The 15,150-nt window shown below is 41.4% G+C and overlaps 1 protein-coding gene across 1 annotated transcript; it reads left to right on the plus strand.

Annotated features, from left to right (window-relative positions):
- The first annotated feature begins 589 nt into the window (after positions 1-589).
- On the plus strand, positions 590-15,036 carry wdr44 (WD repeat domain 44). The gene is made up of 20 exons (XM_030068401.1): positions 590-1,166; positions 2,506-2,539; positions 3,052-3,126; positions 3,616-4,219; positions 7,540-7,688; positions 7,824-7,919; positions 8,068-8,204; positions 8,342-8,425; positions 8,538-8,644; positions 10,400-10,551; positions 10,650-10,788; positions 10,906-10,970; positions 11,144-11,260; positions 11,357-11,479; positions 11,586-11,777; positions 11,955-12,056; positions 12,565-12,680; positions 13,498-13,625; positions 13,734-13,868; positions 14,007-15,036. Exons 1-20 carry the CDS (start codon positions 1,090-1,092, stop codon positions 14,093-14,095), a joined length of 2,721 nt encoding a protein of 906 aa, XP_029924261.1. The 5' UTR covers positions 590-1,089; the 3' UTR covers positions 14,096-15,036.
- Positions 15,037-15,150: the final 114 nt, after the last annotated feature.

Consider the following 15,150-nt stretch of genomic DNA (forward strand, 5'->3'; position numbering starts at 1 on the left):
CATTAAATGTGAGGGAAAAAAACAACAACAACATTCCTCATGTATTTAGAGATAGTAGACATAAATAGATGATTGGAGATAATTGGAAGGGTTAACTGATATAAACTAAAGAGTCAGTTACAAATAGTGATTTTCACCATGTTGGTCAATAACTCATCTAAAATCAGCTTTATTTATATTGTGCCTTGCATGCAAACATGCAACCCAAAGTGCCTTACAATGCAAGATGCAAAAGAACACAGATAAAAAAAAATACAAACAATAAACAATAAATTTTATGCAAGACTAAAATTACAACAATAAAAAACTATAAAATGTTGAAAAACAAATAAACAAAAGTCTATAAATTAAATTAAATGAAACAAACAAAGGGGCTGCAAATAAATATGAAGACCAGTGATTAAACTGAATATCTAAGGCTCTAAGATTACTCAAAAATAAAAGCCAGATTAAAACTTTCCTTTATAAAATACCAGGCGAGCTTGTCATTCTGATATCCAGTAAGGAGAATCATTCTTGACACTTCCACTAGTTGGCGGTAATGCGGCAGGAATGACAGCCTCTTGCGCTAAATCCACCGTAGAAGAAGAAAGTGCCCCGCCCTTCGAGTTACTCGGCTAACATGAACGTTTCACTGCTAACGTTTGTTTATGAGGCGAGTCCGTTAAGTTAGTGAGCCAGTTAGCTTAGCCGGCTAACTAGCAGTATGTTGTAGGATAAACAGGAGGCTTCTGGGACTCTGGTTTCATGGAAGACTCGGCGCTATTGGAGATACACCTTTCGAGTGTGTGAAAGAGATATATTTAAAGGCGGTAGAAAAATTAAGAGATGCAGCCTCACCTCTGATAGCATTAGAACAGCCTAACGTCAGTTGTTGCTAGCTCCGTTTAACGTTACGCGTGACGTTAGACATGAACGATGGTGTTTGACGACGCGTAACCTGAACGAAGGGTTTTTGGTGGTAACATTTCATTAAAAAACGCCGAAATTAACCATAAAGGCGAGCTCATATGTATACTTGAAAGGCCAGCGGGTTAGCCTTAGGTTGCTAGCTGGATACTAACTTGTGTTAGCTAAATTCAGGTTAGCATGGCGTCAGACACAAGCGACACAGAGGAGTTCTACGATGCTCCCGAGGACGTTAATTTCACTCCGTCTCCAAAAGTGTAAGAAAACCTCTTTTGGTATTTCAGAGCTTGGAGATAGATGTTCAGTTTCCTGCAGTTTGTTTTGTGCACATTCAAGTTAACTCCAGTAATCATAGCGACTATTGAGATGCAGAACGCAGCTCAGTAAATGTTCATTCACATCCCGTCTGTTTATGGAAACAAGTCTTTATTCTGGTGTTATTAACTGTGCAGTTGGTGTTGGAAATGATCAGTGATAGTGTGAAACAACTAGCCAAAGTGAGTGAGTGAGTGAGTGTGTGTGTGTGTGTGTGTGTGTGTGTGTGTGTGTGTGTGTGTGTGTGTGTGTGGGAGGGGGTGACAGATCGTGGTCTTGGAGCTGCCAAGTCCACCCTAACACACAAGTCACATGATGTCATTCCAGTGATCTTGGACAGCTGGTTAAGGTTTTTGCACAGAAACAGGTCTCTCCAGAAGCTGGGGCAGAGAATCAAGTTAACATACTGTTCTTTTTTTAAAACCAAAAAAACACTTTGCCAAGGTGGTGTGCTTCTAATGTTTAAACACCCAGAGGAGAAAGCAGGGCTGTCATGTCATGAAAGGGCCTGTTGGTTTCGACTGGGTCTACAAGGAAACAGGTTAAATCAAACCACAGAAAAATAACATGTCAACAAGGTTGTGTTTACCAAGTTGAAATAGCTTGTCACTGATAAGAATGAGAGAAATCTTGATTAAGACTACTACTTTTCCTGTCTTTTTTCCTCCTTACATTGTGACAAGTGCTTGGTGGAAAATATTTCTGACTAGAAGTGTAAGATGGGAGGCCTTTAAATATCCACTCACTACATTATTCACCTTATCAGGCATGATTATTTGGTATTAGGCATCCATGTTAGTTATCACAATTGTTGGCTTAATAGAAATCTTTTAATGGAAATTAATAGGAAACCATACTTGTGGACATTTAGACCATGTCCAGACAGTGATTGTCTTGGCATTTGAGTAGATTTTGGGCTCAGAACAATCGACACACCATTGAATCAAAGTCCATTTTGGTGTAAGTGCTTAAGCAAACATTGGGCTATGCTAGCCTTGACAGCTTTTCCTTGTTCTATTTTTTTTTTATTATTTTTATTTTTTTTTAAATAAATGGAACACCTCTAGTCCTGCTTAATTATGTTAGAGGAAACTTGGTTCTCTGTTTTTTTCATTTTGGGAGAGACTAGTTCATATTCACAAATATTAATTGAATTACCTAAGGTAGCAGGAATAAGAAATGATTAGAAATTTGATTTTAGATTGGATTGTCCTTTGAATCGTGATTGTTAGAAAGTATTTTGTCGCATTTCTGAATTGTTTCCTTCTGTGTTTTTTCCAGGTCACCTGCAAAGTTTGTCCTTCCCTCACCTCAGGCATGTTTATCTAAAAACTGGGTTTGTTGAAAAGAGGCAGTATGTCTGAATTAAAGATCACTGTTGCAAGTTAATTTGTATCTTATAGGTCTGCCTGTTGGCTTTAGCTTGACTGTTGTCCAGCCTCAAGAAGGAATATGTAACACCTGTAATTGTTCAAAATAAAGTTTCACTGTATAGAATTTACTGCAGTGTTTATAGTCCTTGTAGCTGCATCTACCTCGACTCACTTCAAGTGAAAAAACTGTTCCCCTTTGTGAAAAACATTCAGATTCAGCTGTTCAGTGATGTAGGTCGAATTATGGCGAAAGGAAACCAAAGAACAAAACTTGTTAACCATTAGTCATATTTTAGTAGCTATGTTACTATGTGGTTTCCCTCAGTGTAGGTGTGCAACACAGACGGCAGTAGCTGAGGTAGATATGACAAGATATTATCATGTTTGCAATGTTGAGTGCATTGCAGGGTAATGATGATATTTTTACTGTTACTTTGCTGCACATCTCTTACAGAGATCAGTGAATGCTCTACAAGATGCTGCCGGTGGATTGGCCCCATCAGAGAGTCATCAAGATGACTCCCTTCAGGTCTGGCTCTCTCTTTCATTGAATACTGTCACACAGTACATGACTCTGACACAAAGGAACAAGAGAAGGATCTGGCTGTATAATCATAGCTTTATTTTCCTCCTGTGTGAAGCTAGAGTGATTGAGTGTGGGCCTGATCAGTGGTTTAATGCGGTGTAGAGACTGGATGGATCTGGGTTATCTAAATGCACCATTATGGTTCACGGTATCATGAGCCAAATTGGCCACAGCTGGGATGATAGGTTACCACTTTATATGCATCAACAAATCCCACACTCTTTCCAGTGCAAAGCATGTTTTTATGAGGATGCTCATCCTAGTCGTAAATATTAATTTTCCTGTTTTGATTTCCATTTATATGGGCAATACAGCCATTCTGTTCTATTATGTTCTGTTCTGGTCTGTTCTGCTCTAGTTGGGCTGTACATGGGAACTTGCATAAGGTTCTGTTTCTTGTTAAATCAACTATTTGTTTTCTTTTCCTCATAGATCATCGATAGCATCATTGAGGAGAGTCAAAAGGGAAGTGTTGGTGAAGTGGCCGAGCTGTTAGATCAGCTGCATGTTGATGTCCGGGCAGAGCTGGAGCAAAAGGGTGACAGCAATGCTCAGGAAGTTCCTGAAGAGGTAGCAGAGCCTGCTGCAGAGCCTCAGCTTGTTGAGAGGCCAGAAGATGTGCAGGAAAGTGCATCAGGGGAAGCAGCATGCTCCATACCTGCCCCTGAACCCTCTGACATCCCAGGCCCATCAGCGGGGCCACAAGAACATGTTCAGCCCCCAGACATCACCAGCACCATAGGTCAGAGTCAGCCTGATGTGCCTCTTGTGGGTGTAGAAGGGGACCAGAGACCTGCTGACATCTTAGATCAGGTCCCACTCACAGACAGGCCAGCTAACTCAGACTCCCCTGGGCCGACCAAACCCCCACGGCAGTTCACTGTGGAACCAGACATTGTGGCCAGCACCAAGAAGCCCCCTCCCTCACGGCCACCCCCTCCTGGTGGTGCTCCACCACCAAGGCCTCCTCCACCATCCTGGTCAACTCTACCTCTCAGCAGGAAGCAGGACTGTCCAAGGCCAAGTGGGCTTGAAGGTAGATAAGAACACAGTCAAGGGCATAAAAGTTGATAAGTGTTGTGTTGACCCAGAATGGTTTTTGAGCAATGGAACTTAGTAATCTTTAAAGCAGCAATACAATCATTTGTGTTTTAAGAGATTTTACCATTATAGATTAGAAAGCATATTTCAAGTTTTTTTATGAACATCTAGAGTTTGACTGTTAGTGTATTTGCAGTAGATGCACCAAGTTGCACGATTGAAAAAGTTAGCACATGTCATCAGCTGCTAATTTGAGAGACCTGGTGCAGCACTGCACCTACCTTGTGTCAGTTATCTCATATGTTGCTTGTGCCAGAACATAGAGAGCTTTACCTGTTTACCTAAAGGCAGGTGGTAAGTGATCTGAAAGCGTTACAAAGCTCTCTGATGTAAGACTTTAATGATGAACATAGTAAATGGGCAGGAAGAAACCAAGCTATTACTCTGGACTTAGCTAGGCCTTCACTCTGCCACACGTGGACTTGAGACCCACTGCTCAGAATTGAAAGGGAAAGCTTTATACTGCTTTCATTTAGCATCACCCACTGCAGATTTTCACTGTTACCTGACTTATGTCAATCATGCGGTGACAGTCACTGTTATGCTATTTTAGCTCAGTTTGTTTTTTTTTTGTTTGTTTGTTTGTTTGTTTTTAACCTTGCCTGCCCTCTAGTGGACTATTTTTTGGTAATGTGCAGAAAAAATGCCAGTGGATTAAAGAAATACTTTTAGCTACTGACACACAGACATGACAATGATGGTTTATGCTAGTAATCTGCCCTTTCTATGCTCATAGTCTGCTTTTTTTCTAGTCTGCAACAATTATGGTTGTCGGATCTGGGCTCATTACCTTGGGCATAAGGCTCTTAATGATAGGTAAAATGTTCAAAGCCCACTTGTAGCTCACGCATCCATATACAGCTCTGCTAATGTGCATGGCTCTAACTGTGGAATGCACCTCCTGCAATGAGCCTAATCTGTAATCTGAGTATAATGATGTAACTACACTATATTACCAAAAGTATTCGCTCACCTGCCTTTACTCATACTATGAACTGAAGTGCCATCCCATTCCTAACCCATAGAGTTCAATATGATGTCGGTCCACCTTCTGCAGCTATTACAGCTTCAACTCTTCTGGGAAGACTGTCCACAAGGTTGAGGAGAGTGTTTATAGGAATTTTTGACCATTCTTCCAAAAGCGCATTGGTGAGGTCACACACTGATGTTGGTCGAGAAGGCCTGGCTCTCAGTCTCCGCTCTAATTCATCCCAAAGGTGTTCTATCGGGTTCAGGTCAGGACTCTGTGCAGGCCAGTCAAGTTCATCCACACCAGACTCTGTCATCCATGTCTTTATGGACCTTGCTTTGTGCACTGGTATGCGGTCATGTTGGAAGAGGAAGGGGCCCGCTCCAAACTGTTCCCACAAGGTTGGGAGCATGGAATTGTCCAAAATGTTTTGGTATCCTGAAGCATTCAAAGTTCCTTTCACTGGAACTAAGGGGCCAAGCCCAGCTCCTGAAAAACAACCCCACACCATAATTCCTCCTCCACCAAATTTCACAGTCGGCACAATGCAGTCTGAAATGTACCGTTCTCCTGGCAACCTCCAAACCCAGACTCGTCCATCAGATTGCCAGATGGAAAAGCGTGATTCATCACTCCAGAGAACGCGTCTCCACTGCTCTAGAGGCCAGTGGCGGCGTGCATTACACCATTGCATCCGACGCTTTGCATTGCACTTGGTGATGTGTGGCTTGGCTGCAGCTGCTCGGCCATGGAAACCCATTCCATGAAGCTCTCTGCGTACTGTACTTGGGCTAATCTGAAGGTCAAATGAAGTTTGTAGCTCTGTAGCAACTGACTCTGCAGAAAGTCGGCGACCTCTTTGCACTATGCGCTTCAGCATCCGCTGACCCCTCTCCGTCACTTTACGTGGCCTACCACTTCGTGGCTGAGTTGCTGTTGTTCCCAAACGCTTCCATTTTGTTATAATAGAGCTGACAGTTGACTGTGGAATATTTAGGAGCGAGGAAATTTCACGACTGGATTTGTTGCACAGGTGGCATCCTATGACAGTTCCACGCTGGAATTCACTGAGCTCCTGAGAGCGGCCCATTCTTTCACAAATGTCTTGTTTCACAGTCTGCATGCCTGAGTGCTTGATTTTATACACCTGTGGCCAGGCCAAGTGATTAGGACACCTGATTCAGATCATTTGAATGGGTGAGCGAATACTTTTGGTAATATAGTGTATGTAACTACACAAAAGTGACGTTATTTAGAAGACATCTTGACTTCTGTGTTTGCCTCCTAATGATCATTTACATTGTAGCTGATGTGTTCAACTGAGTGATTAGTATGTCACGTTGTTTCCAGTTGCTATTGTTGTCTCCCCCTTGGGTTAATAAGTATACTTTTAAAAAATGTCAGAAGAAAGTGGTGAGATACTAAATTCATGCCCAGTGTTTCAAAATTCTAACAGTGATGTCTAAGATACCATGTGTCACAAATGTACAAAGTGAAAAAGACCAATCAACAGCTATTTTTGCATCGATAATCCATAGTTGCGTCCTCTTTGCAACATCATCTGCAAATAATATTCATTTTGATACACAGATACATATTCCCTTAAACCCAGGTGAATCTAGCAGCCTCAGTAGCTTTAGTGATTGTCTTTCAGATATTAACTGCCGGATGTTCTTCCAACTCAGTGATAGCAAATCAGAAACTGTTCTGTTTGACCCACAAAACTCCATCAAGCTGATTCAAATAATATTCGGTTGGCGATTTAAGCTATTTGCTGGAGGCGTGTTTGTATATGTAATAACCATCTCTGTTTCAAGGAGCAAGTGAAGAGAGTTGTAGAGTTCTGCTTCCTGCAGTTGAAGAACATATTGAAGATAAGGCTGTATTTGTCCTTAGTTGACCTGGAGAATTTTGCCCATTTCTTCATCTCATTGAAAAACAAGGGATTTTGATTGTATGTTGTTAAATCTTGAGTCCCCCTGCATGAATTGTAAAATGGTTTGCTGCAGTGTAAATTCTGGGTCAACTGTAGTAAATGCCAGACCTTAAAAATATCTGGTATGGTCCTTTACCCTACATGTAATCATAACACAGCCTAAAGTCCTCAGGGCTCTTCTGACCAGCCAGCAAAGTGAACAGTAAAAACACTCCTACTATCAAGCACTAAGTGTGGGGGTTACACTCCAAAGTATCAAATTCTTTTCAAAAGCACAAAGACAGGTAGTTTCTTACCAAAATCAAGTGTTGCTTTATTTAATTAAAGTATTATTTCTGTGATTATCCAGTCTCTGCGACCATGGCAGTCAGCGCCGATGCACTGGAGCCATCTGGTCTGATGTCTCCTGGCAGCACAGTGAGGAGTATCACCAAGGAGCTGCAGCATTCCCTCGATCTGGCCAGTGCCACCAGTGGGGACAAAGTGGTGACAGCACAGGTTAGTGAGACAGGAGCCCGAGCCCTTTGTGGTATTTATTTGGCACTCAACCAGAACCTAGCACTTGCAAATCAAATTACATGGTGTGTAGGAGTGTTCTTATCTCTTGAACCATTGGTTGTTATGTTTCCTTAGGAGAATGAGGAAGAACAGGCCTCAAGTCCCAGTGGAGAAGACACAGTAGGCCCTCAGCGTCCGCGGTCTAACTCCGGTAGAGAACTAACAGATGAAGTAAGTCCCTGCGTGTCTGTTTTTTGCTCTTTTATTGACTGTATTTAACTTGGATCCAAACCTCTACCAGTTACCTCTTGCATGTTGCTCATACCAGAGTTGATCATATTTTATGGCAATCATATTTTAATTTGTGATTCTATATCAGGAAATCCTGGCCAGTGTGATGATCAAGAATCTGGACACAGGGGAGGAGATTCCTCTAATTCAGGCAGAAGAGAAGCTACCAGCTGGGATTAACCCTCTCACCCTTCACATCATGAGGAGGACCAAGGAATATATCACGTAAGCAGAAAATACTTTTTATGTTTTGTGCTATAAACATTGTTGAATGTGTGTGATTTTTAGCACTCAGTGCAAATAATGTAAGCCCATATACATGAATTGTAGACTAATTTGATCATTGTTTTGTTTGCTCTTAGGAATGATGCAGCACAGTCTGATGATGATGACAAGGTCCAGGCCCCACTGGTAGACACAGATGGAGGAAAACTGAAACAGAAAACGTAAGGATTGGTGTCTTCTTGTTACCTTTTGCAAGAGCAATTTTTTTTCTCTTCTTACTCGATACATTGTGGCATTCTCTATAATATTTATTTCTCCCTTATTACTTCCCAGAACCCAGTTGAAAAAGTTCTTGGGCAAATCTGTGAAGAGGGCCAAGCATCTTGCTGAGGAGTATGGAGAGAAGGCGGTCAACAAGGTGAAAAGTGTGCGTGATGAAGGTACGAAAAACTGTAATTTAAGGAGTTTGTACAGATGAATTTTAGGAAAACGCTTCAAATTCAGCTGTGTATTATTGATGTGGGGAAAGTGTTTGAAATTCAAACAGAGTGCTTTAGTACAGCATTGCATTTTATAGTGTGTAGTAGGTTTATATTTAATGCTGTGCAAGTAGAGGAAGTAGAAGGTTAAGAGCATAGTTAAGTGCATGCAGGGGAAGAGATTTGGGGGAGATGACCATTTTAAAATGGATGTGGGCACCGAGGTCAGTGTAGAATATTGAGATGGATTGAGACGTGCAGCAGTTTGGGCAAGTTGAGGACAAGCAGCTTAATGTTGTAAATCTTTCTACTGTCCGCCAGAAATGGCAGCAGGCCAATAAAATAGAAAAAGTACTGAATCAATAAGCCATGTGTAAACATTTTCACTCTAGCAGGGCAGACGAATTTGACCTCCTTTTCACTGCTCACTGCACTCTCAGCCCACACATTACCTGCTTGTCTCGTTGACTGTTTCTGCATGTATTCATGAAGTACAATATCTCAGTTCTCTTTCATAAGTAAGCGATTCTCAAAGATGAGCCAAGGTCTCTCTTGTTAACTTTCTATACTCTGTAGATACTTCTCAAAATGTTACCAGATTTGACATAACCATAAAACTTCAATTAGTAGCCCGGGCTTCTATTTGCTTTAATCATCAAAAGCAGCCAATCTGTTTTTGGAACCTGTGTCTATTTGGGATCTACATTTATTTCTTTTTGCACCAAATACTTGCCTAGCAAAAACTAGAAAATAAATAATCAAAAGATGCTGGAAAATTAAAGATATCAAAAAATATCTCTCAAAGCCTCCCAAGTCTAGCCTTTTCTGTTCTACTGTGAATCTGTTTCACTTCATTACACATAGCAGACACAGTCTAGAAGCTGTGGTGTCACGTGTGACCCCACCTGCCTGCTGGCAACTGCAGGACAAAGCCTGACCCTTGGAATAATTACATAATCAGAGCTTGAAAGGGTTCGTTTGAGAATTACAAACTCTAAATCATAGTGGTACCCTAGCTGGTGTGCTGATTCTGTCCCGTGGCAGCAGGATGTGGCAGGGAAACCCACGGCTGCTGCCCAGAGAAAGGAGCTGAGTTAAACAGCCAGATGCACCACAACAGTTTTGAGATTTGATGTGAATATTTCATGTAACCCACCTTCTATTAGGGACCAATGTTAAATTTGTCAAAATATGTAGCCACACCCAGGCAATAAAAGAGTTTCACCGTTTTACTGTAAGTCGGTTTTTAGTTGAAGTTTTATGGTAGTTTTTTAGGAAATGGAACTGGCACAGCAGGTTTCATGGTTGCATGTGTGGCTGTAAGATCTGGCATGAATGCTGGACGATGATGATGATGATGATAATGGCAGCCCTGAACTACAGGAAAATGTTTTGAATGTCATGAAAATTTCTTATACTGTGAGGTGCTGGAAAAAATTGACAATTCACTTTGAAAGATTTTCAAGCCCTGCACCTCCTCAAAATAACTTGAAGGCATACTGCACGTATTTTGAAAAAAAAACATAGATTTCATGTCCTTCCCTTGCTGTTACATAGGACAGTGGTGTATCCAGCACATAACAGCGTAGGGAGAAGGGGCTTTGTGTGAAATAATATACTTTTTTTCTAAATAGGCAACCTGTCCCTTTAATGCCGCTGTTACAGGGGTTTTGGCATTCTCTCACTAGAGCCTCTTTGTTTTTTGGTGGGTGTCAGTGTTCCATACAGATCAGGATGATCCATCATCCAGTGATGATGAGGGCATGCCATACACCAGGCAAGCCAAATTCAAGGCAGCACACAGCTTTAAGGGCCCCTTCGACTTCGATCAGATTAAAGTCGTCCAAGACCTGAGTGGAGAGCACATGGTGAGAGCGCCTCTGCTTTTGGGATTTATTTTTTAAGCTGTTTGAACCATGCTTAAGGGAACATGAATATTTGAGAAATGTCCTTGTCTTGTCCTCAGGGGGCAGTTTGGACCATGAAATTCTCTCACTGCGGGAGGCTCCTGGCAACTGCAGGCCAAGATAACGTGGTTCGCATCTGGGTCTTAAAGAATGCGTTTGACTACTTCAATAACATGCGGATGAAGTATAACACTGAAGGTAAAGTCGTCAACATCTGTCACAAACAGAAAAATTTGTTTCTATCTTGTACAGTATGCACCACATCTTTGGCGATGCTAAAGACTTTTTTTGTTTGTTTGTTTCTGGCTTACCCAGGTCGAGTTTCACCTTCTCCCTCTCAGGAAAGTTTGTGCTCTTCTAAATCAGACACAGATGCTGCGGTGAGTGAAATTTGGAATGATTTGTTGGTCATCTAATGTCACCTGGCGACCTAACAAGTATTGGAGATTTTAATGAAGCTTTTTGTAGTGTTGTTGCAGTACAATTAGTGTTTCATCTTTTGCACAGCCTTGAGACTCCACTTTTATCCTGACAGACTATTCTCCTTTCCTAGGCAAGCTGCGCTCCAGAGGACCCAGACACAGAAGACAGAAACGCACCCTTCCGTCAGGTCCCCTTTTGCAAGTATAAAGGTCACACAGCTGACCTGTTGGACTTGTCCTGGTCGAAGGTGATGTTTTTACTTCCAATCTTCATCCATACCCCTCTCAAATACTCATAATCCTTGTTTTGTTTCTGACGTTTCCTTTTTTTTGTGTCAATCTAGAACTTTTTCCTGCTTTCCTCTTCCATGGATAAAACAGTTAGATTGTGGCATATATCCAGGAGAGAGTGTCTCTGCTGCTTTCAGCACATTGACTTTGTCACAGCCATTGCTTTCCATCCCAGAGTAAGCTCACCTTATGTTGCTGATTTTAACACAAATCTCACAGTCTCATCTTTTGATCCTGGCTCCTTAGCACTGTAGGCAGTAATACATGCCACTTGTTTCCCAGGATGACCGGTACTTCCTAAGTGGCTCTTTAGACGGGAAGCTGCGGCTCTGGAACATTCCAGACAAGAAGGTGGCGCTGTGGAACGAGGTGGACGGCCAAACACGCCTCATCACTGCTGCCAACTTCTGCCAAAACGGAAAATATGCTGTCATTGGCACGTACGATGGCCGATGTATCTTCTATGACACAGAGGTACATGGCCTAACCACTTCCTCTCTGCTAACCCACAGTTCTCTATTGTTGTTCTGTGTTTTATCTGGGTTATACTCAAATGTCAGTACAGGTCATCAGAAGTTAGGCATATGATTTACCGATCAGAGCGCATATATATATATATATATATATTTTTTTTGTTGATGTATTGTTTAGCGTCTGAAGTACCACACCCAAATTCATGTGAGGTCCACCAGAGGGAGGAACAGAGTTGGACGTAAAATCACTGGCATCGAGCCTCTACCTGGAGAAAATAAGGTAAAGTTTAATATCCTCTACAAAAACACTTGGTCATCTATTAGGGCTGGGCAATTAAACCACAACAATAACTCACTATATGCTTTTATTCAGTATAAATATTAAAAATGTTCAATAAAATGTCAAATGTTGAACATAATTACATTACATAGTTGACATACAAACAGTCAATCGTGGCAGGAACATTAAAGTCCAGTTGCACGCCTGGTTATGAGCCAGGAGACACACCCCACACAGGAACTGCAGGCTGCACTGTTTTGGTCAGCTGAAGGAAATTAGCACAGTGAGACTTTCCTTAGCTTCCCCTCAGAGACTCAAAGTAGCCATTAAATATGACATTAATTATTTGACATTAAGGTCGATACCATTACCGACATCAATTGACACAAACTTCATCATGATAATATTTTTGGTTATATTGCCCAGCCCTGTGATCTGTTTGATTTCTCTGCAGTGTGGCATGTTGGTCATGTATGTTACATAGCAGCCTCCTGTTGCTTCCCTTCAGATTTTGGTGACCTCCAATGATTCCCGTATTCGCTTGTACGACCTGAGGGATTTGTCTCTGTCCATGAAATACAAGGGTTACGTTAATAGCAGCAGCCAAATCAAGGCTAGCTTCAGGTCAGTATGGTTCTCTTCATGTGTTTTTGGCTTGGCCTGCAGAAAGCATACAGGACTGTGAAACTCACACATGCAGTTAATAAAATAGTGCTGCAGGCATTAATTTCTTGAATTGTTTGCTCTGGTGGCAGTCTGCCGGTATCTGTACTTACATCTATTAAATTTGTAATCTCCTGTCTCCCTGTTTTTGCTGTGATCCTCCATATTTTGTTTTGTCCACCAGTGCTGACAATTGGTGAATAATGACTCGGGGTGTAGAACCGAACCGCAAAACAAACAGCTCAATACATAGTATACCCTACAAAGTTTTCACAGTGGTGGTTGGACTTAAGAGTTACCTGATTGTCAAAGAAACATAGTCATTACAGCCATAAAACCACACACTTAGCTGGTGAATTAATGTAATATACTCAAGGCATTTTTATGTTTGTTTTTAGAACAAAGCAAAACGAAACCCTGATCCAAAAACCACAATACAAACCAAACTATTTCCAGTTAGCATGTATACTCTATCTTCAGCAGCTTGTGACATATCACTTTGGTCCTGTCTCCATAATACTGCCAAACAGGGCCTTTCTTTGCTGCTTTCATTTCACTTCACAATTCACTTTCAGTCTCTGTCAAGTATCAAGGCTGTGTGTAGGTGGGCAGCTTTGTTGTGAAAATGTCTGTACCCGGTCTTGTCTCCTGAGTCTCGTGCATCCCTAATGAAACTGCAGCTGTTACGGACTGGCTTATTAGTGAACCTGATAGTAGAGGAAGAATACTAGAATACCTCGCATACAAAAACACACTTCAACTGTAATTCTGTGTACAGCCACGACTACTCCTTCATTGTCAGCGGCTCAGAGGACAAGTATGTGTACATCTGGAGCACTTACCACGACTTGAGCAAATTCACTTCTGTACGACGGGACCGCAATGACTTCTGGGAAGGGATTAAAGGTAGTTCTTTTTGTGTGCTGCGTGATAATCATTTTTAAATTAAACAACTTCTGAGTTTAATTTGTTTCACACGATTCAGGTGTGACAAAAGCTTGTCTTGTCTTTCAGCGCACAATGCAGTCGTCACCTCAGCCATTTTTGCACCCCAGCCAGGCCTTATTGTTCCACAAGAGGCCGGGGCAGAGAAGCCTGAGGCAGAGTGTAAGAGCCTCGACTCCACAGATTCTGAGACCATTCCCTCAGGTTTGTTCACTCACATGTCAGCAAGTGCAAAATTTGTTCATTCATAGATAGAAATTTTGATCTGACTGTTATCATAGCAAAATGTAAATGAGGACAGCAGACATTCAGTGCTGTAAAACAAGTATTAATCCTTTGCAGGGGCTCTGAAGACGGATCACACAGAGGTTTTACTCTCAGCTGACTTCACTGGCGCCATCAAGGTTTTCATCAATGTAAAAAAGTATTGAGCACTTAAAAGGCTGTCAACTCTTCCCAAGGTCAGACCTGTTTGTCAGTGTTCAGCTCCACAGATGAAGAGCACTGTGTCAGGAGCCCTCTCAACTCAAACAGCTACCTCCTGGCGAGCGCTCTGAGAAATGGAGCTGTCTGCAGCCTTTTTTGGAACAGCAGGGACCCTAAAAAGGACTATGAGGGAAGCTTGGAAGAAATGGACTGTAAAAAGCAGACGAGATGTGGCTCTCTGTCACATTTGTATTTTTTATCTTTAATACCATGCACCTGTCAACTGTGATTTACATTGAAGTAAGTTACAAACCAGAGAAGCCGTGTGTGTGTGGTCTGAGCAGCAATTGAGTCTGTCCAGAAATCTGTAAATTTACTGTTGGATATTAAGAAGTGAGTAGAGTTTGGAAACTTCTTGTAATAGTATAACGGGCACCTTACCAGTTTCTCTTGCTCTCACCTCAGCGAATTTTGCGAGGAACAACTCTCAAAAGTGCAAGTCACTGGCCTAATCATTTCAATTACAAATCTTACTGTGTCTTAATTGTGTGTGAGAAATGTAACCGTTTATCTTGAAGACAAGGTTATATGTTTGAATATGTCATTTACCAAATATGTTTGTGCCTACAAAAAGATAGCATTTCTAAATTTATCAGTCAGATTCTTCTTAAGCTTTCCTCTAAAAATTGCATCAAACATTTGAGGTAACTACAGTATGGAAAACAAAGGTACAACAGATCTACTAATGATTAGGACTGGGTATTGATCAAAACCAATGTTGGCTATAAAGTACTTTTGATATCTGTCTGTGTTGAATGAAAGCACATTTTGTTATGTAAGAATACTGTAAATTTACTGTCTAACATTTGCACATACTGTCTGCTTTTCTAAACAGAACCAGATTATGCGCTATCGGTTTCCTCAATAAAATGCACATAAACTGGAAGAAAACTGTTGATACTATTTTTTTGATGCCTGAAAATTGACCTGATGCAAATTATCAGCCCAGTGTCAACAGGAATTATTTTTTGGTACCCTGCCCTGGTAATGAAATCTTCCA

This window comes from Myripristis murdjan, chromosome 14 (assembly GCF_902150065.1).
Source record: "Myripristis murdjan chromosome 14, fMyrMur1.1, whole genome shotgun sequence".
Classification (NCBI taxonomy): domain Eukaryota; kingdom Metazoa; phylum Chordata; class Actinopteri; order Holocentriformes; family Holocentridae; genus Myripristis; species Myripristis murdjan.

What these genes read in the sequence shown, in the direction of transcription:
- wdr44 (XM_030068401.1), top strand. Translation starts at nt 1,090, where the DNA reads ATGGCGTCAGACACAAGCGACACAGAGGAGTTCTACGATGCTCCCGAG. An exon ending in TTGTCCTTCCCTCACCTCAG is followed by an intron (nt 2,540 to 3,051) that starts GCATGTTTATCT and finishes CATCTCTTACAG; the next exon opens with AGATCAGTGAATGCTCTACA. An exon ending in TTCTGAGACCATTCCCTCAG is followed by an intron (nt 13,869 to 14,006) that starts GTTTGTTCACTC and finishes AATCCTTTGCAG; the next exon opens with GGGCTCTGAAGACGGATCAC.